The sequence below is a fragment of the Trachinotus anak genome, unplaced genomic scaffold (assembly GCF_046630095.1).
Source record: "Trachinotus anak isolate AG129_WGS33_773 ecotype Australia unplaced genomic scaffold, CSIRO_AGI_Tana_v1 ptg000005l, whole genome shotgun sequence".
Taxonomy (NCBI): Eukaryota; Metazoa; Chordata; class Actinopteri; order Carangiformes; family Carangidae; genus Trachinotus; species Trachinotus anak.
This window is the reverse complement of record NW_027273856.1, coordinates 24,027,620-24,053,387: the sequence shown is the minus strand read 5'-3', so window position 1 is coordinate 24,053,387 and position 25,768 is coordinate 24,027,620. Positions and strand designations below refer to the sequence as shown.

General features: G+C 41.1%; 2 protein-coding genes across 9 annotated transcripts; both read right to left on the bottom strand.

The window, feature by feature from the left end:
- Positions 1–474: 474 nt before the first annotated feature.
- On the bottom strand, positions 475–6,084 carry LOC139622073 (leucine-rich repeat-containing protein 74A-like). Of its 7 annotated transcripts, none has more exons than XM_071479175.1 (14): positions 5,861–6,082; positions 5,333–5,574; positions 4,755–4,930; positions 4,553–4,660; positions 4,276–4,369; positions 4,101–4,150; positions 3,936–4,017; positions 3,327–3,412; positions 3,034–3,228; positions 2,790–2,885; positions 2,558–2,686; positions 2,259–2,363; positions 2,005–2,090; positions 475–1,169 (listed from the first exon to the last, which is right to left on the bottom strand). In XM_071479175.1, exons 2-14 carry the CDS (start codon positions 5,523–5,525, stop codon positions 1,163–1,165), a joined length of 1,407 nt encoding a protein of 468 aa, XP_071335276.1. In that variant the 5' UTR covers positions 5,526–5,574; positions 5,861–6,082; the 3' UTR covers positions 475–1,162. The 7 variants fall into 7 exon arrangements, 5 of the variants coding, with proteins under 5 accessions (XP_071335276.1, XP_071335277.1, XP_071335278.1 ...); XM_071479177.1 differs by lacking the exon at positions 475–1,169 and adding an exon at positions 1,188–1,447 and having other exon boundaries at positions 5,465–5,574; positions 5,861–6,081; XM_071479172.1 differs by lacking the exon at positions 475–1,169 and adding an exon at positions 1,189–1,447 and having other exon boundaries at positions 5,861–6,080.
- A 1,213-nt stretch (positions 6,085–7,297) lies between these two features.
- On the bottom strand, positions 7,298–18,179 carry LOC139622075 (jun dimerization protein 2-like). Of its 2 annotated transcripts, none has more exons than XM_071479182.1 (5): positions 18,025–18,179; positions 16,824–16,876; positions 9,268–9,485; positions 8,501–8,605; positions 7,298–8,192 (listed from the first exon to the last, which is right to left on the bottom strand). In XM_071479182.1, the coding sequence occupies exons 3-5, from the start codon at positions 9,460–9,462 to the stop codon at positions 8,001–8,003; spliced, it is 492 nt and encodes a 163-aa protein (XP_071335283.1). In that variant the 5' UTR covers positions 9,463–9,485; positions 16,824–16,876; positions 18,025–18,179; the 3' UTR covers positions 7,298–8,000. The 2 variants fall into 2 exon arrangements, with proteins under 2 accessions (XP_071335283.1, XP_071335282.1); XM_071479181.1 differs by lacking the exon at positions 18,025–18,179 and adding an exon at positions 17,208–17,931.
- Between the last annotated feature and the right edge of the window lie 7,589 nt (positions 18,180–25,768).

Genomic DNA, 25,768 nt, shown 5'->3' with positions numbered 1-25,768 from the left:
GCTCAAAGGGATAAAATCAACACAATCCTTCTGCCGGTGTGATGTTACACAAATACTGGCAGCATGTAAACCCACTGAAGCCATATGGCTGAAATGGAAATGGGATTTTTCATATCATTTGCTTACAGCTTAAGGGAGTAATGAGTTTCATATGTTTTCAAAGTGCGTTGATATTATTGAATCTGGTGGAGTGAGTTTTGTTGATGTCATTTATATTGATATACTGTAGATTGCATACATGTCCAATGAATAATGAAATGAAAGAGGCAGGCGGTGGTTTGCTGACAGTGACTGTAACACTTCTCCTACACTAGAGGGTGTAGTTACCAGTGTGGAGCTGCTAATGAAGCAGTTTTGTTTCTGACACATGCCTCAAATATAATGTTCTTGTTAATCAACAAACAAGAACTTTATTTGCTTTACAGCTAGGCAGCTGTTATTACTGCGTAATGATCAAATTTTATTTCAGACAAATCAAATTGTCCACATGTTTTATTATGTCTCTTTAGATATACTGTACAGTGGTGATGCAAAGCTCCTCCGAGAGGTAAAAAAATACATAAATAAATAAATTATTAATGATAATAATAATAAATGCACATCACTGAAATGGGATGTTGGTGTAAAAAGGTTATCCCTGTCCTGATGACCCACAATATTATCGTGTTAAGCATTTTACACAAGATACAAAGAATATATGGAGGTGAGAAGCGCGTCATGTCATTGTCTCTTCTGTGGTTGCCACTGGAGCCACCTGACTGAAACAGATTGCACTGTTGCATATGACACCTTGAGACAATTCATCAGAACACCCTTAATAATCCCACTCTGCAGGGCCTGCATAAGTAATGCTGCACATGCATATTCATAAGTGTGCCGTTTCGTTCACAGGCCATTTCATTCAAAGCTAACCGATGTGGCAAAACAACTAGCTTGCATCTGGCCCTATTCTTTCCCTCCTCTCGGTCCTTTGATATGGACGCCAGCCCTCTTTTTCTTCCTCCTCTTGTTCTGTTGTCATACCAGAAGATTATTTTTGGATGGGGAGAATGAGGCAGAGGACCCTGTGGCCCAGCAGCAGACACAGCTGGCAGTGCTGAGGTGGGTGCAGCTGGTTGGTGTCAGAGGTTCAAGTATTCACACTGGACAGAATTGGGATGAGCTAAGAACTACAGTGGGAGAAGAAGGGAGGGGGAGTCACTGACGTCACAGGAAGCTGCTATTAGGGTACACCTGTCACTGGTGCACAATACCATTGGGTTTGTGATGTCAGTTCCTCCTAATTATAAGTGCTGCTATATTTTGCAAAATTTTATATTGCGCCGTTGTGAGAGTTGACAACAATCAACAACATCAAAATAACATGCTTAAACTTTTATTTATTTCGAGATGTCTGGTGTTATCGTACATGTCATACGTCTGGATCTATGACAGCTCAGCAAACTGACTGCAACGAAGAGAGACAGCTCAAAGAGAAAACTGGACGTTACATTAATGTCTGACACTCAACACAATTCCTGAAAATGTTTATAGGTCATTTGTGTGATTGAAACACTTGTGTGCTTATGGGTGAAAGCTCACTTTACCCTAAAACAAACTCCTACATTACAAGTGAGCTGCGTTAACTGAGACCATGAGGTGTGGTTGAAAGCTCTAGAAAATGCTTGTAAGTGGAGCTTAGATTACGTTGTCTGGACTACAGTTTTCCAAGTTGAAGAATGAACTTTAACGCTTTACAAAAAACACATTTTCCCACTTTACAAAATTTATCATGCTTTTCAAAACCCATGCAAATAAATCTGAAGCAATATGCATGGTTAGACACCACAGTGGAAAAGCGTGTTTTTTTTGGTTTTTTTTATTGCTGGTGACTGTCCAGCTCACCTTACCTCATGTCCAGCAGCCAAATAGATTTTTCCAACAAGCACTTAATTTGTTTGCATGGTGAATATTACATGTCAGCTCTTTCATACTTATCCTACATACACCAGTGCACAGACTTACCTGTAGATTATGGTGGCTGTGCACGTCTTGTCAAACTTCTTGACCAACCAATTGAGCTGTCTCTGATCCAGAGGTATGTTAGCTGCCTGCATGCAGGACAACTTCATTTTCTCCAATGCACATCCACGCTTGAGTGAATATCTGAATACTGCAGCTTAGTTAAGTAATCATCTGTGCCAGATTTACTCTATTAATTCGTTGTGTATATTAGTAAATGACGTTATCAGTGCAGTGTGAGTAATTGTTAGCCTGACCTTTACAGCCTTCCTGAAGGCAGCCGTGGAGACCTTCATGGTTCCTTCTTTATCCAAAGCCTGGAAGAAATCCATGATGCTCTCATTTCGCTCTTTGAAGAATTTCTATAAAAGAATCGAGATCAAGTTTCAGTTCCTTTTTCATAAAACTGTTGCTAAAGCATCTGTAGAACAAAACGGACAAGTGGCGATGTCCTAAGAGGATACTGGGAACAATTTTTATAAGCTCATCAGCATAAACATATCATATTTTGTTAATATGCACCTCACCAAGTTTCTCTCTCTTCCAGACCACCGACCTGAAAGATCTGGAGGGCAGCTAAGTTCCTGGTGGTGGAAGTCATGACGCTGTAGCGGACATCCAGAGCTGGACGTCTCGTACGAGCTTCTTCCAGCAGCTCCACGAAGGCCTCAGACACAAACACTGTCTGCACTCACACATACACAGGCACGTTCATAGCTTAGAAGAATACTTCATAATTATATTTATACTCTCATAAGCTGAGGTAAAATTAGTTTTTCTGCACTTACAGAAATATCGATTTTCTCCACCGCTGATTTTGTGTTGTTTTTAACTGTTTCGATTAGCGTTAGAGCTCCTGCTTCTGTCATGGGGTTTTGGGAGAGCTGAACAAAACATACACACACAACTTCACATTTAACACAGGTGAATCTACAGTTTCCTGGAGTGCAAAAAGTTCCAAATCACCATGATGATGACACTCACAACATAAAATACCAGTATACACCATGATTCACCCTTTCATCCACTCACCTTGAGGACCCTGAGGGTGTGGTTGGTGGCCAGACCCTGGCAGAGCAATGAGACATCCTCATCATATATACGGTTACAGCTGAGGTCCAGCAGCTCCAGTGTGCTGTTTTGTTTCAGTGCTTGACCCAGTGGCTCTGCTCCAATGTGGCAAAAACCATTCCCCGCCAGATGGAGCTCCTTCAGAGTGGAGTTCACCTGAGGTAAGAAAAATGTGAGTGACACACAGATTTGATAGGAAACAAACCGTTAAATACACACTGAAGTTTTGTGTGTTGGTGTGTTGTGTCTGTCACCTTCAGCCCAGCAGCCAAAACCACTGCACCTTTCATACGAATGTAATTCCAGCTCAGATTTAGGACCTCAATACCTACATTTGTGGCTATGAGAAAGGGGAAACATTTTTAGTCTTTTAAAAGTTTTTTAAAAATCAAACTGAAATTAAAATGTATTTTTACAGAGAAATCAGCCAGCACGCAAACACACACATACTGTACATACATACATGCATTTTTATACTTAGCATGTGTGGAAAAATATGTTTTTGCTTAGCTTTGAGAAAATTTAACAGCACCATGGGTCACAATTGATCACCCAAAAGCCACACTAGAGGTAAGAGGGAACAAATTCCTTCTGTCAGTGCTTGAAGACAATACTGGATTCTGGAGTCCTACTTTAAGCAATGCACCAAGAAAGTTGACAGTCCCAAAACAGTTGTATCCTCTTTTGAAGAATTTCAATGTTTACTTACTGAAAAAAAAAATCAGCTGGTCTTTCATGTGTAATATCTGTGTGTTGTTTGCATTAGTTCCAAATCAATTAGATTAAATCTTTATATATTCATACAGAGGATTTAGTATCTGCAATGAAAGTCCTCCAGTAAAACCAGAAATGAACTCCTGTACCTAACATCTGACCGAGGTGCTCTCCTCCTGTATCACAAAATTTGTTGTGACTGAGGTCCAGTTCTTTGATCACATAGTCAACCTATAGGATACGACAGAAAATTTTAATGTACATTTAGATATGATGGTTCATTGGAGCCATGGAATGGAACATTCAATACTGACCTTCAGAGCATCAACAAAGTATTTAGCAGCAGAATCATCAAAATCATTTCCTATGGGAACAAAAGGGAAAATAATTGAATTACTAATCCAAAAAGGTCACTCGCACTCTTAAATCCTGCTATATTACAGTGATGTGCAGAGGTGTACATTAAAAAAAAATCTCTTTGTTGAGCACCTGCGAGTTTGATGGATTTGATGTAATAATTGTCTGACAGCATTTTGCAGATGATCTCTGCTCCTTCAAGGTGCAGCTGGTTGGTGGAGAGATTCTAAAGTAAAGACATTTAATTCATTATTCAGACAAAAAACAGAGAAATCATGATAGAATTATTTTATAAAAGATTACTCCATTACTCTTACAGGTGAGCACTAGTTTTGAGAGGATTAAATCTACACTCAACTTAAAAACAGACAGGTTTTGACAGTTGATTTGATACTTGTAGAACAGTTACCAGGCTCTGAATGGTGATGTTTGTTTGAAGCATCTCCATCAGGTAGCGTGTCCCCTCTACCTTTAGTAGGCAGTCCTCCAGCTCAAGGTTGGTGATGCAGTTGTTATTCTAAAACACAAAAAGGTAAAATCAAAATTAGACTTTAAATGAATATCTCTCTATCACCTTCCTGAGTCTAGATTAAAGGATTGAGGGCCACTACTTGCAGAGCTATGGCCAGAGCTTTGGCCCCCAGAGGTCCTACACCATAGTGGTTCAGGTTGAGGTTGGCTTCACCCAAGTGACGGAGGAAAGAGGAAATAGGAGTGGTCCCTGTCCGCCGGCAGGCCCGCAGGTACACCTCTGCACAGGACATATTCTGTCTCCTATCTGTGGCATCTGAAAATAGGTGGGACAAAACAGGAAAAAGGAGGAAGACAGCATGACAGACAGGGTTTCTGCAGGGTTACTTTTAAACATCACAGAGAATGGAATTTAATAAATGTTTCATGGTCACACCAACCACAGCACGAAAGTGAAAACCAGGAGGGATGATATGGCTTCACGTTATTTACCAAGTGCATGAATCTATTGACATTTATAGCACATTGGTTGTCATCACTTCCCAGCTGTTTATAACAATAATTCAAATAAGTGGTACTGGATAAACTGCAGAAAGGATTGACCAATTAAAAAAAATTACATATTTACAGTATATCCTGTCCAATTCTGTATTTTAAATAACATAAGTGGTGAAAGGGGCATCCATCATTACTGGACTGCGTGGTCATTTTAACCCACCCTCTGTTTCCAGGTCAGTCTCCCATTCTTCAGCACTGTCCTGCTCTTGGCCCTGGCTGCATCCCTCCTGGTCCTCCGTCCCACCCTGGCCTCCTGTGGGTAGGACCGACTGATCAGACGGGTTCTGCTTACCCGCCTCTGCCTCTTCCTCTTCGGGCCGGACAAGTGCACCGTCCTCCTCCGAGTGATCCATCACACTGCAAGAACCCGAGGCCTCCTTCCACACACCTGCACACACACTCCTGAAGGAGAGAGGTGAGTGCTGAAAGCCTCCTGTAGTAGTGTGGGCGTGAAATACTGTGGAAATAATATTACGAAGCAGCTTTTCTCGACAGACGTTTAAGGACTAGCAGCACAGTGAGGTTCCCTGTGTATCTGAGCGACCCAATGGAGGAAACCTTTAAACTGCACCGAAAATAAAACTCATTCGTATTTAAACACACTTTGGTTTTAACATTAACTTCTCAGTTTATCAGGAATGTAAAACAGCTTTTTTTTTTGTTCAATGTAAAGAAAACTACAGCCTACCTGAGCCAGTGTTGTCACTTCTGTACCGTTAACGACCGTTAACCGCGCAAACCCAAAGGTTGTTGCTTAGCAATAAAAATCCGGTTGAAAATTTTTAAAATAAAATAAAAAATAAATAAAAATAAAAATAATACGGAAAAACGACGTTACGTTTTTCATACAGTAACTAATCACGAATCAATCCGTGGGTTACTCCACAATCTTGAAATTGATTTATCAGGTCTAGTGCAAATCATGCAGTTCACCAAACCGTCCAGTAGGTGGAGCCGCTGACCGTAAACAGCTTCATGCACTGGGCTGACGCTGTATCTACGATAGAGTGGATATAAGTCAGTATAAAGCTGCCACAACAAACCTTTATGCTCAGTTTCTGTTCTGTCAGGTCTGTCAGAGTCCACTTAGTCCACCCTCTGTTGTCAGGATATTATTATTCTTCTTATTGTAGTATTATTAAAGAATGTTATTGCACAGGAGGTACACATTTACTCATGCAAGCAAGTTTCAGGAGGAGCCACATGTCTGAAGATAAATGTATTGAAGAGGTTTTCACTGATTTACATATATAAACTGAATATGATAATAAGACTATTGTTTGGATCCAGCAAGAGTGTTTTTTTTTTTTCTCTATCCAAGTATAAAGTCTAAATGTGAGAAATAAAAAATGTGTTGTTTTTTTTTTTAAGGCCACGACCCGAATCTGTGGTGACTTTTTCTTGTCCAAAAGTAAATGTCAGCAACAATTTGACTGGTGTTGCAATTACAAAAATAATAATTCTTATATAACAAAGACTAAAAGCAATAGTACAAAGTGTTCCTTAACATACTTAAGGAAAACAAACATTAAAGACACAAAGAGAAAGGGAAAGTAAAATGAAAATTAAGTTATCATTTCATAATCAGGAAAACTGTTCAGCAGCATTAAAGTAGGTAATAAAATATTTTAAAAATGAGAAATCCTAAAAGGTATCCTGTCACGATCTCAGTAGCTGTCTGTTCTGTCTGCTGATGGGACATATTTCTCCTGCTGGGCTCTGAACAAAGGGGGCCTTGGAAGAAATAAAAGCATGAATGACCTTTTCTGAGTTTTGCAAATTAAAGTAAATCCCTGACTTTGGCAATGTGCCTCAGCTGTTAGAAAACATGATTGCACAACTTTTGTCATTCGGTGCTTCTAGTGTCATGACTGGTGGAAATAAATAAAATTACATTATTTAATTTCACTGAAGAAAAAGTGCATGATCTTTCTTGTAGTTAGAAAATAAAATTTAATCTATTCAGGGTAACAGAGTCATACATAGCAGATACAGGTCCAGAACAGACATTGAAATACTGCTCAGCCGAAAAGATTTCTGCTTGTTTTCACAGCTGTTTGACAGCGCAACATGACAGAGACAGACTGGAAAGACTGAAAGGACAAATCACATCAAGTGATCAACAAGCATTTCATATATGTTTATGTATACAAAGCAGTATAAAACACGTACAATAATGGACAGACAACAAGTACAAAAAACAAAGGTGTAAACATTTTGTGTATATGTGCTTTTCATGACGCCAGCGTCACCACAAATCGGATCAACCGGTATCTGCCATCGTCAAGGCAGGGTATAGAAATCAACATTACAAAAAACAAAAAAACTCTACTCCGTTTGGTGTATTTGTATTGAGTATTGTATCCTAAAAACTCTACACCTGTATATTTCAACTAGCATACAAAGGAAAACTGCAGGACACTAAGCCTTTGTGGGCCTCTGCAATGAAACAATGCCACACAATTTACTCAGGGCTTTTGTAACAGAGCACCATATTGATATTAGTGTGTTTCCTCAGCGTTGTTTCCAGTCGTACTCTACAGTTTACATTGGTCCCTTTATGTAGAGATGGTTGAAGTAACAACTAGGCACAGCGCATTAAGTGTTGACAACAACTCTTAATGCAGAGATGAAACTGGGTATTTCCAGTCTTCCAATGGACAGAGCCAGCTCATGTAGCAGTACTGAGGATGCCCTACAACCCCAGGTCCTTGGGCAGAGTCTCCAAAAGTCTCCAGCTTGGAGCTCAAGTGCTTATTTAGAAATGTATTGCCAGTTATATTTTCATTTTAATGGCTGCCACGGTGGTGCTAGGTTGGGCTTCAGGTTCACTTGGTGTCAGTGGACAGCTGCTCCAGCAAAGGGTTGGCCTCACTCTCAGGTGTTTTGACGCTATCGGTTCTCACGATGCAGGTGGGCCGGTGGAGATTGAGCATCACCATTAGCTGCTGCCTTTCCAGACGAAGCTCCTCGATCTGGGCTTTCAGCTCTGAGTTCACCATCTCCAGACGTTCTGATTCCTGGACAGAGACACTGAATTATTAGATACTGCTGGACAAATAAATAGTTCAGTACTTCTGAGTTGTTAATCCTATGCCTGTCACTTCTGAAAAGTGACGAGCACCATAGCCTTAAATTGTGCAGGTGCAGTAATCCAGACTGGTTAAACCGGGTTTGAATTAGCCTGATCGTGTTGGCTCGGAGATGGGTTGAATGGCTTGAACATAAATCAGATGCTCAGGTTAACTTAAATCAGGCTATTCTTGGCTACTGCCCTTAGTTGCTCTACTTCTGCTCATTAGTATGCAGTGCTGTGTCATGAACTCACCCTTTGAAGGAAGTCAGTCCGTTCCTTCTTTTTGTTTCGGCACCGTGCTGCTGCTACTTTGTTTTTCTCTCGTCTCCGTTTCCTCCTTTCCTCATCTTCATCCATCTGCAAACACAGAGTATCATTAATATAAGACATAGACATTATATGACTCTGTTTTATATGAAAAAAACAGATAATTTCTGTTTAAATTACATAATCCTACAACCAATAGTAGTTATCACCTTGGTGGAAAAACTATGTTGCTCAAACCTCAACAGTAATTCTTGTTTCAAGCACTAGAGGGAGCAAAATCTGATACTTCACTATCACAGCTAAATACCATATTAGCCATAGCCATTTACATGGAAATAATGGAAATTACAGCATCCTATAACCAGCTCAGACCAATGCCTCTTTAACTTTTATGTTTTTAGATACATTTTAAATCAGTAAATAAAATTGTTTATTAGCTGTCAGACAGATAAATCAAATTCTTTGTAAAAAAAAAAACATTTTTTGAGCAACTGGTACCAGAATATAAAGTCACTTCAGTCATTATATGTAGCTCTTTCTTATTCTTACAGTCACTTCAGATTACAACCATATATCCAAATGCCTTGTCAGTGACATTTAAATGACTCATATTTAAAAAATGCTTTGATAGGGGGCTTTGAAACATCCTGAAGCCAACACCCTCCTTCTTGTTTCTGCCCTCTGACCTGATATACATCTTTCACACACCCTACTCCATTTCCTCTTTTCTCCTCTTTTCTCTTGCTGCTCACCTCTGTCTTGATGGCCAGCGGCCTCTTCCCCAGCCTCCCCAGGAAATGCAGCGGGGACAACATGGTTCCCAGTTGACGGAAGTCAGCCAGCTTGAGTTGATCAGTGAGCGTGGTGGCCGAGATGCCCGCCAGCGGGCCCAGGCTGGGCAGGGAGCCCGCCGCCAGCGAAGGGTCAGGTATCTGTCCCGGCATCATGTCCGACCCGGCCACCACCGCCGCTGTGGGGAGAGAGAGAGGAAGAGAGAGAAAGAGAAAAGAGGAAGGGTAGGAACTATTAGGAGAATTAAGAGAATCAAGTCTTAAAAGAAATTTGCTGACTATGAAAATTCAATTGAACTTTTTTTAGTACGTACACTGGAAAGCAAAGTTTACACACCTCTTTTAAATATTCTAGTTTTTATTGCCCTCTTACCTAAAACTACCAATGAATTCACATTTCATTCTGTAAAATGTGATAGAAAACAAGTATATTCACTAAAACACCTGGGTCTCATAAGTTAAAAAAAATGTATCTGGTGGTAACATGAGCCCTATAATTAAAACTTCTTCCATTATCATATTGCAGCCATCCGACAGTTTCTTTGATCTTGATTAATCTACTGTCTTCGGTCCTTGTCATCAAACATTTTTCTAAATACACGTTGCCATTTCCAAGAATGCATTGAAACGTTGACAGCTTTGACAGCTGTGTTATCTTCTTAGTCAGCAGCTGGTGAGAAAACAAACTTCACGCTGTCAGCAGCTACACACTCATCTCTGTAGCTTCACATGCAAAGAGAAGCCATGAACCCCTTCAGTCTGACCACATAAACTGAGGGCTATCTTCTACACTTGTGCGTCTGACCATTAGGCCAGTGGGCTTTCGTCTTGAATGTTCATTTTGGTTCGTGTAAAGAGGATTCAAAGGATATCAAAAGCATTTGTGTCAAAACAGAGCGGGTAACACTCATGCATTCCACCGCCATCGTCTTTCAACAATTTTGGGTAGTTTAGAGGGTTTGACCGCAGCACTTTTTAATGTAATCAGGGAGGAATGAGCGGCAGAGACGAGAAAAAGGAGAACTTGTGCGGGCCTAAAGGAAGTGGCTGGAGAATTAAGACGTCTCTCTAATTACTTTAAGTTGGAAAACTTCTGATGGCCAAATAAAAAACAAATGTTACAGATGTGAACAGTGTAACATGAGCCGACTCTACTCTGCCCATCCCTGCAATCTCTGAGGAGAGGCAGAGTGAGAACAGAGAATTTAAGAAAAGTCTGACAACAAACAGTTTCTCTTATTGTCCAGTAATTACGTAGAAAAATAAATAAAAATAGGTAAAATGATGGATGATAGAGGCAAACACTCAATACTGGCATTTCATATTTTCTGTTAAAGAAATATTATATTGTATAAAGACAGACTCACTGGATGGATCAAATCTCAGGTCTTGGATGGATCATCTGTTTTTGACAAAACCTCTGCATGACTGATACAACTGATACTTCAGTAACTTTGGCACAATGACAGGAGCTCAGCTAGGATTACCGGCCAATGCCAAAACTACAAGGAGTTTTAAAAAGATTGATGATATCAGTGTGACTTCTGCTTTAGCAGCTTAATTCACATTTGCCTCCTAAGTATTCGGCCAAACCTGGACCTCTACAGGTTGGGCACAAACCGAACAAAGCCCCTCTCATATAGAACCAACAAAGACGTGTATTGTGAGGTGCTGCAAAAACAGCTGACTTTGCTGGTGGGTGACCAGCTGACAGGCTGACTGTATTGTAAGTTATACCAAGTTTTTCTTTCTTTGCTATTTTTTTTTTTTTTTTTTTGGGGGGGGGGGGGGGGGGGGGGGCAGAAACACTTGTGCTATTACACAAGCTATAGAGGAGGTAATGAAAAAAGCAGGGTTATGTAACTGTATTCTAATGTACTCCACCCTGCTTAGGGCTGGTGTCAAAGTGTTTTTACAGTTGTTCTAGGGTCTACTGTTGTGTATGGCAGCGACCAAACCTGCACACTTATAGCAAGAGGAAGTCACTTCTGAGTGTCAGTAGTGTCGTTTCTCTGCTAACTGGTGTTAAAATTAAGTACACAATTATACTGCTTAAAATTTATTCCATAATGTTGTATCATCTACATTATAACTCATTATTTTAAAAACCAGAGGAAGAGACCTTACCTAAAACTATAGATATTACAGTGCATCTAAAGGAAGATGCAGTACATGTGTTTTCAAAAGTCTTACAGTTCATATCCATAACACTTTTGAGCTGTTCTCTACCACCTTCAGTTTGCATGATTTATTCGCTCCAAGGACAAGTTGGTGTGTGGAGCCAGTGTCCAATGAGGCATTTTATTATTTAAATCCTGACTGCCCCCTCCCTCTCTCCCTCTTTCTCTCCCTCTCCTACCTCCTTCCCTCTCTCCCACTGTATGTATACTCCCATTTACACTGCACTTGGCAGCAGCCTGTTGTTTTTGCTGGAGAGGAAAAGAACAAGACAGCCCTGGTAAAAATCTCTCGCAGACAAAATTCCCTCTCTCTGAAACTCCCGGGAGGGATGGAGGAATGGAAGGTGCCAAGGCCTTCTCATTCTGCAGAGAGGCTGTCTAAGAACAAGGCAAACCATATGGCAGCTGATCCAGGGGTGAATGACAGCAAAGGCTGTTAAAAAATAGCCAGACAATAGTATAAATTGTTGGACTGAAGTGACTCAACCACTGCATTTAGTCGCTGACAGATCAGTGGCTTCTGTGAACTTACAAAAATGTGCTTCCCCGTGTCCAAACATCTGTATGTTTTACTAAATCTATCCAGAAATCAGGGCAGCACGTGGAGAAGACCTCAACATGTGACTTAAGAGTGTGCCATGTTTTTTCTTATATTGCTCATTGCTGACCAATAACTGAGCTGGAATTCAAAAGATGCAATCCAAACTAACCCCTGGGCCGAGAAAACAGCCACAGGAACTGAAGCGCCCATTAGGAATGACTGAGTGAATTGCTTTCAGAGCCAAAATGGAGTCCAATATCCAAGCTGGCCAGACACCCAGGACCGGTTTACAGACTCGGATTAGGCCCCATCCTGGACAAACATGATTTTTCAATAGAAACTGACTCTGTAAAAATAGTTGGTTCAGGAATAATCTTATTTTATGTCTATTAGACTGGCTCATACACACTACATTGTAACTGAACCCTGCTCCGTCAGACATATTGCAAGGAAAGCCCCCATTCCTCACTATGGCTTGTTGAAACATGCAGCTGAGGCCAGACCTCGCCACACACACACACACACACACACACAGCAATGCTCTTCTGCACATAAACATATATAAACCTCATATTTGTCTGCATGACATCAGATCACATAAATCAAAAACCCACAGAGGTGGTTTTGCCAGCAGCCTCCAAAACAAAGGTGAAATGATGTGTGCAGCAAGATGCCTATCAATTATGAGACATAAAAGTGAGTTACGCACCATTCCAGACAATTTATAGTCCAGTTGTAAACTGACATAACAGACACTTGCCTTGCCTCACTTTTGAATTAAGCTTGACTTTTAAGCTGAGTAGAAAGTTGGTTTTATGTTTAATCTGTTCCGTTGCTTTCAACCTGCCACACAAGTGACTGAAAATCCCCCTTGCAAATTCGACACCCCGTCAAGCCTGGAGACATGAAACCCTGAAAAAGGTCTCATCTCCACAACACAGGGAAAGTTTGCTGATGCATGTGTCACAGGGCGTAATTATACCCAAAAGCATGAGTCAAAATGATTTTTACATTTTTCAGGACAGGGGTATTTTTCTCTTTTTTTCTGTCAGCAGCAGGCTGCAGTGGAGGATTAGTGGTCAGCGTTTGATGATGCAACGCGGTTACTGTGCTTTTGCAGTCGTGCAGAAAAGCCAGTGCCACAGCTTTTAGGCCCACACTAGCCTCAAACAAAGACACCTACACAGCCCAGCAGCAATGTGGGCACGACAGCCTCTCAGGGCTAACTGAGAGGAGACAAACTGAAGCCAAGGGCGGGGAGCAGAAATGTCATGTATTAGTTATGAAATATAGGACCATACTCAACGCAGGTTCTGGCTTCAGCCCAAAACTAATCTTACGGCATGTGAGCTGTGGATAGCTGGAGGTGTTTGTGAAGAGAGTGTGTCAGAGTGTGCATGTCAGGGCTCCTATACATGAACGTGCAGGCAGTGTAACCTATATACACACACATATATATGCACAATCCGCTGGTTTCTTTGCTTGCATACTGTATCTATCCTCAACTCGACCAAATGTGTCCATTTCCTGAGTCATTCCTGAGAGCAATTAGCTGTGCTGAGGAATTCAGCCCCTTACCAAACGCCAGCAGCACGACTGGAGGCCCCATTATTCTCAACCCCTATAGAGACGGCGAAGGAAAGGTATGGGGGGGCGGGGGGTTACAGGGGCATTTCAAAGGCTACTCATTATCTTTATATACTGTTGCTTTTTAAGAAGGGGACCACTCACAGCTAAAATCCTACCAGCGTAGTTTTGGTGACTGAAAGCAGGAGTCAAAAGTATTTGCTGGCCAATTTATCTTTCCCTGAGACTTAAAGTTAAATTTTTGTGCTGCCAGACTGCTCAACTTTAGATCACTGGATCATGGCATTACGGGAAAGACATGCACACTTTCCAAGATGCTATTTGACCACTTTCTGTCAGTGTACTTTATTTAAGTCTAATTTTGGACTAATAAGGCGTTGCGCAGCCCACACACCAGCATCTTGCAAAACTCTTGCAAATAGCTTCTACAGCTCTAACTCTACACAAGCGCTGAAAATGAACAATGAGCACGGAGGCTTGGGCCAAGGCACACTCTCTCAATCTCTGGCCAAGGTCTCAGCGATCATCATTACCGTCTGCATTCAGTCAGGCTGTGTGTTGAGTTACAGCCTTTCGCAATCCTCAGAGGAAACCAGGGAAGTTGGCACTGACTTTCCTTGAGGACAGGATAGTCCAAATATACAGTATCAACATTCCTCCTACCTCTCATTATATTTTCATTGGAGGGACAAGATAGGACGCAGGGAGGGGAAGAGAAGAGACACCATAATAATGGGTGTTGTTATGATCACGCTGTGGTCCTCTCTGGCCATTAAACTCAAAGGTGATCATGTGTGGGAGTGGAAGTGATTATCACAACAGAAAATAGGATCTCTTTTCATTTCAGCTTTCATTTCTCTTTTGGCCGTTCTTTTGGGCTCATCAGCTCCCATAGACAGAAGGAACCTTTTTGAAATTCCTCTTGTGAAGATAGCAAAACCTTCCCTAAGCAATTCAACACAATTATGAACATTTAACCTTGCAATATTGTCAACGATGATGATTGAGCTTCATTTCTCCTCACAATTACAGTCTGGATGTGTCTGCTTTGAGAAAAGCTGGGGGTGCAGTGCATGCAGGGGTTATCTTTTGTTCACAGTGAAATTACACAAGAGAGCAGGAAGTTTAACTATTGCATTTTATTGTAGACTTCAGCCTAAGAATGAGACATTTTTTAAAGGCAAATCCAAACACGAGGCACCTGTAGAAATGCACAAAGCATGAGGACTGTGGCTGCCTTCATGCAAACATTACTATGTGATCATTGGCTGGATTCCCGCTTGGCTTGCTTCATGCCATTCAGACAGTCACACATCTATATTCTGCGTCTGGGTGGTCCTGGTTGAATTATTATAATGTTACTATTTTTCTCCACATTGTAAGTCAGGATTAGACTTTGCAGGGCACAGAGCTTTGGCTTGTCTCAGACATGGATTACATGAATCAAAATGCAAAATGCAGACAAAGGCCGTGTCTAACGTATGGAGTCTATGACACGTCTATGACAAATCTAAGGCATGTCACTGTATGTGCAATCCCTGACAATGAGATATTGGTCAACCAAGCACAGAAAATTAGATTTAATGCCCCCTGCTGAAGCAATCACCATTATTATGTAACATGTGGTTGTCACTTTAATGCCGTTTCATACTTTGTACTCTGATATTTCCTCATCTGCCCCACGTCATGCAGACGCTTGCTCTGATCAAACAAGCCCCAGTGTCTACACTGTACAATGTGTTCAGTCATTCTGTTGTTTCCAGAGGCTGTGAGATAAATGTCAGTGCTTAGGTAGACACTTAGTGACAACACTGTTTTTTTTTGTGTAAACACAGAAAACTGGCTTTAAGTCCAAAATAATTTTAAGAAATCTGGAAATCATAATTATGTATATGCCTTTTAAAATGGAGCTTTTACTGTGTTTACTGTGTTATACCTTTGGACATTTGCATCCACAGTGTACATCTAGTCTGTCTTGACACACTGTTTTTACAAACCATGTGGAAAGGCTTATGGGGACTACAATGTGATACTGATAATGTGATACCCACAGCAGTGAATAGCTGCTCCCCCAGCATTAGTATTAGTATCATTGAGCCTGGCTGTTGCATAGTTGGCTTGCTCGCCTGCAATGCGTCTGCTGTCTATTCAGTGTAGTGGGGTGCAGCTTGGCAATTTCAGCTCTCCGGAGACGCACTGGAAGGCATTTCTACTTAAAATAAACCCTGTGCGCCCACGTCCAGCCTCACAGCCCTGTCGGCCCTGCGCTGCTTGTCGGCTCGCCAGCCCTTCCCCATTAATCCACTGCAGCGTTCCATTTATGCGGAAACCATCCTACGGATGTGCCCGGGCAGGCGCTGGGGCATTTAAACCCTCTGCAACACACGCTTTTGCACTTAGACACACGCAAACACAGATCAAGACACAAAGGAAGCACATATATAAAAGAAAACACAAATAGTTTCCCCTGTGTGGCACGTAGCTGTACAAGCAAGCACTGCACCAGCTAAAGAGCATGCACTCACTCTATAGGAAAACATTGAACCTATGAACTTGCAAGTCACAAACCCACATATATGCATATGATCCACCCCTTCCAGTCATATTTCCCATTCCACGATTGGCCTTTAACCTTCAGGCCAACAAGGTCAGATAACTGGAGCTATCTCTGGCCAAGATAGAGTTACTGTTACACAGTAAAGTGTCAATCTTTAAAAGACCCTGATGTGGACAAGAGGGTGATATTTACTGGCTCATCGCAACAGCACAGCTAACAGAAACTATTGCTGTGACAATGAAGGAGGAGTGTAATACTGGCGTCCGTTTATCTGGTAGTATGCAAATTCACATGGAAGGCCTACACACACACACACACACACACACACACACACACACACACACACACACACACAAAGACGTTCCTTTATTCAGTATCTATAAAAATCCAGTTCAACATACTGAGCATGAGAACTATCATGGGCTAAAACAAAGACTGCAAATATAAGCCAATCAGAGTGCACATTCTTGCAGCACTAACATGCTGCCAAATAAACTTCACACTTCATTTATATTGCTTATGTTTCAAGATGAACTAGCTATGCCAAGAAAAGATTTTTCAGTGCAGCAGGAGGTGACACTCGAGTGTCCCTAATTACTTGATTACAAGACTGTTTTAAATACAATACAATACAATACAATACAATACTTACTCAAAGAAAACTTGTCAGTCGTCTTCTGTCAATGATGCAACTGTGTTTGGACGCTGTAGAAAGGTAATAACATCATTCTTGTTATTCACAGTGGAAGTATGATTATTGTAATTACGCTTGATTTATTTATTCACAAAAAATGATCCAAAAACTGTTTTGATAGTTTAATAATTGTCAAGCAGAAGTACCAAACATCCACTGGTTCCTGTTTCTAAAGTCTAAGTATTTTCAGTTTCAAAACTGAGCTCTGGAAAGCTGATGGCCAGTTTTTGGTTTTGACTGAACAATTAATCGATTAATGGGGAAAAAAAACACAAAAAAAACCAAATTCATTAATCAATGCTAAAAATAATCTTATCATCATTATCATCTCTCGATCCATACCTATGCTTTTTATCTGTCATCAGTGATTCCGCTTTGCTTAGCTCGTTGTCTGTCCTGCAGTTACATGCCATGTGTTGGCTCTCAAGTTAAGATTTAGACTGAGGTAGATGATGTGGACGAACCAGCCGATTATAATAACTCAATGGGCCCTGACAAACGGCATGATTGCACAGCAGTAACTAAGTTTAAATCGCATGTTTCTTCCGTGTGAAATTACAAAAGCTCGCAAACTCCGCGTACTCTGGTGCAGCAGCAGCCCGACGTTGGCTTTTATAGGAAGCAGTTACTTTAAAACCCCACCGCTTGTGTGGCGTTACATAACCGTCTCCACAGGGCTAACCGACACTTCTCCTGTTTAGCAACACCGACGTGAAGAATCCCGAGATGAAAATACCTCCAGCCGGACACAGGCTGGCGAGTAACTCGGCCCACGGCTCCGTAAATAACGAGCTGCGGGGCGACAGTTGCTACAACAGTCGCAACAACAGTGAACTTAACGACTGCGGCGGCAACAAACTGACTTCTGCGGTAAGAGCACGGAAAACTTTTTTAAAAAAAACAACTAATAAAACCTCTCACTTTTCACAGCCAGTGAAGTGAAGAGTACATGCTCGCATATTGATGTTAACTGACGCAAAACTCACAAAAACAAACTAAATTCAGCGTGTGGAGTCTCTACAACGTGGTGGGGAAAAGTACACACACAAATATATATATATATGCAAATATGTAACGTCTGTGCCGACGTTAAGCTAGCAACTAGCACACAAACAAAACAACAGCAGCGCTCAGCTCGACGGCTCACACTCAGACGTACCTGTTGTGCGTCCAAAAAGCCGCAGCGGTAATAATGATGGCACGATGCGGGAGTCGGATGTCGGGTGAGGGGACTGGCTGAGGTCGTTGCATCAGCCCCGTTTAAGTACCGAGCTTGTCTGTGAGGGCTGGGGAATGCGGAAGTGCTGCCCCAGACGTAAGCATGGATGAAAATAATGTAAGAGGAGGTGCTGGAGACGCAGAGGTTTGTTTGCTCCACCCCTAGCAACCAAAAAAAAAAAAAAAAAAAAAAAAAAACAACATACACAGACTTGGAGGAGAGGAAAGTTTCAACGGAGGGAGAGACAGACACATGGGGAAACACACGCCCTCAGACATAAAGGAATAAACAAAGAGATGACTGTCAGCACTCGCACTCCTGTCTGATGGCGGCAGGTGTTTTATCACTTGATAGAAAGTGGAGGTGAGAAAATTGAGCTCTTGCCAGCAATAAAGCGCTTGTCGTTATCAGTTTTTATAACCTGTGACACACTGTTGTTGTAGTGGTGAGAATCAAGTCTGACAAAAGCATCCATGTCAGTAGGTGCGGGGAATTTGAACCCTGTAATATGGCGCTGCTCCCAGTCTTTTTGGCTTGTGGGCCCTTAAACAAATCAGTGTCTACTTGTGGCCCCTCCTCACGGGTTATGGCTTTTTTATTATGAGAAAATAGACACTGTAAAACACTGTTTCGTCTGAAGTCTGAAGAAGTGAAAGACTCAGGTGTTTCACAAAATATGTGAATATACATATTTTGTGCAGCAGACATACATTTTTTATTCATCTATCTTTGATCTCGTGCCCCAGACTGGGAACCAGTGGTGTGGAGGACCCACACTGGGATATTTTACCCTGCAGCGCATGCTGTTATTTGTTGTCTTTGTTAGAGTTAAATTACATTTAAATCACTCAGATCAGGCCACTTGTGATTATTTAAGTAAAAGGAAGGATGCGGTTTAGTGCCTGATTGCTTTCAGAAGATGTTTAACATGGTAAATAACTGTGAAACCCAAGAATAAGCAAGTTTTGCCGTTTCACTAAAGTCCTATTAAGTATGACAGCAGTCTTCGATTGTTCCTCTCATATCAAACCACTGCTTGTTCCTTTTTTTCCAAACAGAGATAAGTCATCAGTTCCTGTTTTGCTTGAGGAAAAAAGTGGAATATAAAACCATACTATTCCAACTATTATTATTACTGTTAAGACTCGATTTAAATCCATTTGTTTCACCTTGTTTTTCATCCTGTACCCCAGTGTCATTTGTCCCTCAAAGTGATCCTCAGATGTTTGCACAGATTCATCCCAGCTGTTACACGTGTTTAAAGGAGACAATGGCATCATTTTTTGTCAGACAGCTGAAATCTTATTATTTCAGCTGGTCCAGGAAGTTTGATGCAGTAACTCTTGCAGAATATTCACAAATGTGGCTTTGGCTGCTATTTTATTTTCTTCAAACGCACCTCAATTAAGATGTCAATTAATTCATAAAAAAAAAAAAAGAACGACAACACACATGCACAAAATCACGTCCAAGTGTTTCAGACGGTGGTTCCAGAAAGTTCCAGAAAAATCTCATTCTTCCTGCTGCTTCCCTCTAGTGTGGACGGCTCTAACTACATCCCACCGAACCGCTCCAAGAAAACTAAAACCTTTCTGTTCACGGCATCTTACACACACATGCAGCCATAGTCTTAAAGCAGTCCCTGCAAAATAGTGCTGAGTTGTGTTTTTCTGCGTTGCTAGAATGCACTGGTTATGATATAGCCATATAAATGTTGCCAGAGTCTACACAGCCTGTGGATTATAACACCAAACTCACAACTGAGCTGCAGTATAATATGCAAAAAGGTAGTTCTGGGGGTGTTATCCTCAAATTGCAATTAAATAGTTAGTTCTAGTGTAATTTTAATCAAGTGCAACTTGCGCACGAACAGTTCATTCTCCTGTGCACCTTTTATATCTGTCTATATATCTGGTTGTTTTTTTCTTAGTTTTCTTTTTTATGTATCTGAGGCAGTTTGGTTTTACACGATGCCATCTCAACTGTTCCACTTAGAACAAGCAGCTGAGTTATTAAAGGTTCGCCAAAATACCCCACCGTGTTCCTTTTTTTAGATTCTAATTTGGTTCTGCTGTGATTTATGTGTCGCAAAAAAAGGGGAGGTCGGGCAGGGGAGATGTGTCGCTGGTGCGTCACAGTCACTCTCGACATAGATGACAAATTTTAGGGGAGACATTAATAAAGCAGAACTGAACCAACAAGCAGACAGATTTCACAAAACCGGAGGGTCGTAGACGTCTGTGATTAAGACAAGACAGAGCTTTTCCCTCTGCAGGTGTAGACTTTCAGCTGGTTTCCTCTGTGCCTGCAGGAAGGCAGCCAGAGATGTCACTCAGTACATCAACACACATGGTGCAGGCCCATTTGGCACTTTAAGCCTTTAAGAGGGAATTGTCCCTGCCAAGAACAATAAGCCACGATAATGACACTGTGAAAAAAATATACCAGTCTGGATATGCAGACCAAGTATGCAGAGCATGTTAATGTGTTCAACAAAAAGTTGTTTTTTAGCATAACAGAAACAAGTTGTGAACGTGTAAGAATACACAAAAATGACTAGAAACAGGGTCTGGGTCAGGATGTGGCGAAGACAAAGTGATTAAAGCCTGTAGTTAGTTTGCTCTGTTTGGAAGTTCAGGATCATATCTCAACATATATATCAAGTTTGTTTCTGTTTATTTCAGTCCTGCAGAGAGTCTTTGCATTAAAACTTAATCTTGTGTTTCCAGCAGCTGCCCAAATGATGAATGGATAGGAGAGCAGTTTGTGGTTTTGCAGCTTTTCCAAATTCATGAGGAATTCTTGGTGTGTGGGCGTCAGAAATGTAACAGTTTTTTGGTTTTTTTTTTGCACAAGAAATCACTGGACATGTCTTTTTAATAATTGACATTTAAACACGTATTTATGAGACCATTTGATGCTAAAACATGAGCTCTACATTCCTAGTTAAATGAGATGTAAACATGTCATGTTTTCTTTTCTTCTTCAAAGGATCAACTTGATTAAAACCTGTTGATTTTAACTTAAAATGTTTTGTCGCAATATTATCCAACATCACATCTTCGGGAAATACCCAGCAAACCAGACACCTCCAGACACAAGCCTGACTCATCATCCACCACACTACAGACTTGATAGACAAACTTTATTTTTACCAACGCTCCATTTAATAGGCTTCCTTCCTCCCTTTTCTTCTTCTTTCCAAATAATCTCAGACAGTTGTAGCTCACGTCAGAATGCATGTTGTAAAGATTCACATTTTAAGTCAGGTTATTTAAAACTTGGATGATAGGTGCCCTGCATTTTGCCACTGTGGGAATTAGATTTAGAAATGGTGTATTACTACAGAGTGATACTTCCCATTTTATGACTACAACAGTTTAGGAGTAAATGGAAATTCTTATTTTTGTCATAGTTTCAGCGAACGTCAAACTTTGCAATGATGTTCTCGGAGTCTAGTTTGTGCAGATCTAGGAGTGAATGCACGCAAAAAAAAAAACACCCAACACACTAAAATAATAAAATGCATAAAATACTGTAGATGATTAGTACTCCTTAGTGTTCTCCTTTCCAATCATACACATGAACATGACGGCTTTGCAATTCAAGCCCTCTTTCATGAATCGAGGCTGGGGCAGACTCCCAATCACTAAGTGCACCACTTGCGTGCTGTGGCTGACTTTAAACCCCCCTCCTTTTCATTTTCATCTCCCTCTCACAACAACAGGCTGTCAACTATCACGCCAGCGCCCCCACCCCACCCCCATTTCCATTTGAGTAAAAGCTCCCATTGTTGCTGTGTTAGTACTGAGAAATGGTTTTACCATTTGATGAATCAAAGGTGTATAAAAAGTACATCCCTGTCGCACAAAGAAATGAAATCTGTGTATGGTCATAATGAAAAAAATCAGGAGAGTCTTTTCAAAATAAAGCACCATATCAGCACAAGATCTTTTTTCGTTCCTACCTTATCACTGGAGATACCATCTCCAGTCTGAACCTGACAGTATTGTTCGTGTACATCTCAGCACCATTTTAGGCACTGCTACAAGTTTGTTCTCTCGTGTCAGGTGACCCAGCCTTCCCGAACCTGTATGACATTGATTTATCCATTTAAATATAGCACTTCCTTGGGAATATCGCAGCCAACAGGAAACAGAGTGGTCAGGAGGCGTATGAGGATGAGATAACAGAGGTGGAAACAGTGAGCAAGCGACAAATAATAGAAGAATAGAGATATGTAACCAGGGAATGTGAGACATATTACAGGATGCTGATGCTGCCGGGAGTAACCTCAAGCTGAAAGATTACTGCAGTGAGACCGCCCTTCTACGTTCTCCATGTTTTGTATTTTACTACTAAATAATTTTTTTTTTTGTTTGTTTTTTAAACTTTGAGAAACATGAGGCTGAATACATGGTCCTGTCAGGCAGAGTGGAATAAGATGATTTAACTAGCTTCAAGTTAATTAAGAAGAAAAAAGGGGAAATGTTAATGGCTAAACTAACCCAAATATGTTGTTGATTAGCTTACACATTATATTACATCATAAATGTACATAATATATCAGTAATAATAATCAGTACAGTAATCTAACACTGACATTGGCCATTCTGCTACATATAGTACTTTTCATTTATATATTTGCTGATAATATTTTTATCAGTTGTACTATCACCAGTACGTTCGCTTGAATAAAATTTAATTGTGGTACTATGTGGTACTTTGTCTAAAATGATGTAGTTTTATGGTGATGTTTTATGACAATTTTTCTTACTCAAAGTTAAACAAATAAATACTTCCTCATGCTGCACAGTAACAGCAGGCACCGGTCTCAATCTCCACCTTAGAATAAAAACCCCTTCCCCTCAGCTCACGTCTCAGAGAGCAGGGTTGTGGCTTGATGGGTGGTTGCGAACAACTCTCGGTATGTGATATTTTGCAACTCTGAGACAAGCTATGGAGGTGAGAGGAATCACACTGGTGGACACAGAATCTGACAGAACAAGTGGAGTGGACGGAGAATGAGTCAGAAGACATCAGAGCTGTTGACAGACCTATCTATCATCACTCTAAAATAGCCAGGCACCAAGACATCTCGCTCACACGCACGGCTGATAAAGAACAGTCGCGTAGGAGTGAAGGGAATAGTGGTAGACCACTCGAAAGCTTTAAAGTCAATGTTTATTTTTATCTGCTATTTTGAAATGTAATGTGCTCAGCACCGAGTAAATGTTTGACATAACATTTCTTGCATAAAACGATATTAGAATCTCTCAGCCAGAATATAAGTTCATTTAATTGATATTGGTTTATTGTAAGCTTGAAACAAACACAGACAATTGTGACATTACTGAGAATCTGAGACAAGCTGAACTCAGAAAGTAGCTGCTAAAAGTCATTTAAAACCATCAGTTGCAGCATTTATGCATTTTGTGCTTAAAATAGATTTGTCACAGAAACACAAAGTAGTCTGTTTCATTATATAATATTATCTAGTGTTAAGATGCTTCTCTAGCACTAACTTGGAATGTGCCCAGCTTAACCTTCAGCAATGTCAGGGAACTTTAACAACTTAGACTAAGTCGTTATTTAACATCACTGTCTGTATTACTGTAAGATGAGTCAATTATTTTGAAAGCAGTGTAGAAGCTGTAATCTTGTGTTTTCAGTTCCTACCATATGGAAATTTGTACAAAAACCATACACGTGTAAAAACCATATTTACTTAGCCACCTCTCCTCATTCTCGTTCTCCATGATGTCTTTGCCTTTCCACTCTGTACAAGATAACAGTGTGGGTGTGCGAAATATAGTACACAAATATTTTTTGCAGTTGACTGTGTTGTAGTTCAGTATGATAACCATCCATTCCTACAATGCAGTGCAGTAAATGGCTACAGTAAGACCTACAAATGTTTGCGTAATGCAGTGCAGTAATTGGTATCTCACTGTAAGGCTGAAGTAGCCATCAGTTGGGTGTATACCTGTTCTCATTTCTGAAGGTTTGAATCGTGGATGCCCCTGTAACTCTCAGTCCAGCCTCTCTCATACTCACAGTCAGTCATCCACTTTGTGTCTGAACATTTTCTTGATCTACATTACATCTTTTGCAGCAGTTGGTCTGGTGTTTTCATTAAAATATCAAATCATTTGATGTGTAAGTCTCAAAGCACCTGGTGAGAGGGTTGTATACGGTGGGGACAATGTTGAAGTGACTGGCTGAGTTTCCACACACGGGAACAGTTTTGGTTGTCTCAGTGGATTTTGCACGGGTGATCTGGTATTGTGAGAACTGCATTAAGAGCTGTGAGAATGATGTTTCTGATGAGTGAATTGCATCAAAGCGGCAGAGAAAAGCGGGGAAGAGGAGAAAGGAGCCCACTGAGACTGCACATGTGCAGAGGCTGGATGTTTGTGCTTCTCCACCGGGTGCTCTGCTCACCCTGTAGCTCCCCCTATCGATGACCGGAGAGGCCGCACTTCTGTCAGAGCAGGTCGAGCATGGAGACGCGTTTGTTTGTTGGAAAACGTCCAACACGGGGTTTCTCTCACGCGTCAATGAACATGTAATCCCTTGGGCTGAATTGCATTGAGTGCAACCGCCGGGCTGCTGCAGCCTTGAAACATTATTTGCTCATTCAAGACCTAAAGCAAACAGGCCGTGGGCACTGGCGCCTTATTTGCTGTTCCGAGGAAGGCCCTGGCACCGATGGCGCCGTTAAATCTCCCACTACACCAACCGATGAGAAGCTTTCGTCTGTTCGTGCTCGACAACACTCCCGCTCGGTCCTGCTTCGACTTTTTCCGGTAACACGCCGCGCTCGAAACATGACACCCCGTCACCATGGAAACAAAACAACTGCAATTACCCATATATGGTCAAAGGAAGTGCAACGATACGGCAATGGCAACGGCGTGTTGACGTCACGCGTGTCACGCACTGCGCCGCCGTGGATTCCCTTGACCGTGACAGCAGCCGAGCTGAGAGCGGGCAATGAATAAATAATGAACCTGCAGTCGCTGCTGCTCCCGCTCGCTTTAAACACGACTCGGTCCTCAGGGCTTGGGCTTTATGTAAGGCTGCATCTAAAAATGGAAAACACTGACATCTGCACGGGTTGATACAGGGCTGAAAATATCCGTGACATTCATGACCCTCTTCTTGCAGTTTTTCTTTCGTAGGTTTTCCAAAGCATGTCACATAGCTGATGTGTATCAGCAGGTGCAGACTGAACAGAAGATGTTCTTTTTTTTTTTTTTTTGAGCTCATTTCGCCCCCATGTTGGCTTAAAAGCTAAGGTTCAAAGTTCATTCTCCTCCTTGGAAATAGCAGGTGAGGAAAAAAAAAAATCTCACCACAAGATCCATTAAGTAGATCTGCATCACCACATTAAGAGACAAAATGATTTCCATTTACAGTTGTAGCTCTTTTGATCATATCTGATCAGACATAGTTTGCTCAGTTGATATGGATTTGTGATCAAATGTACTACTTTTTAAGGTTTGCCTAAAAGCTGAGGTTCCAGCGTTCAATTCTCAGCCATGGAAATAGCAGTCAAAAAATCACATCACCATGCACTCTATTCTATTTTTTATATTTTAGGATGCTGCCACATGGATTGCTGCTGAACCAAGTTTCATTGTATTGTTTTATCAGTACAATGGCAATAAAGTATCTATCT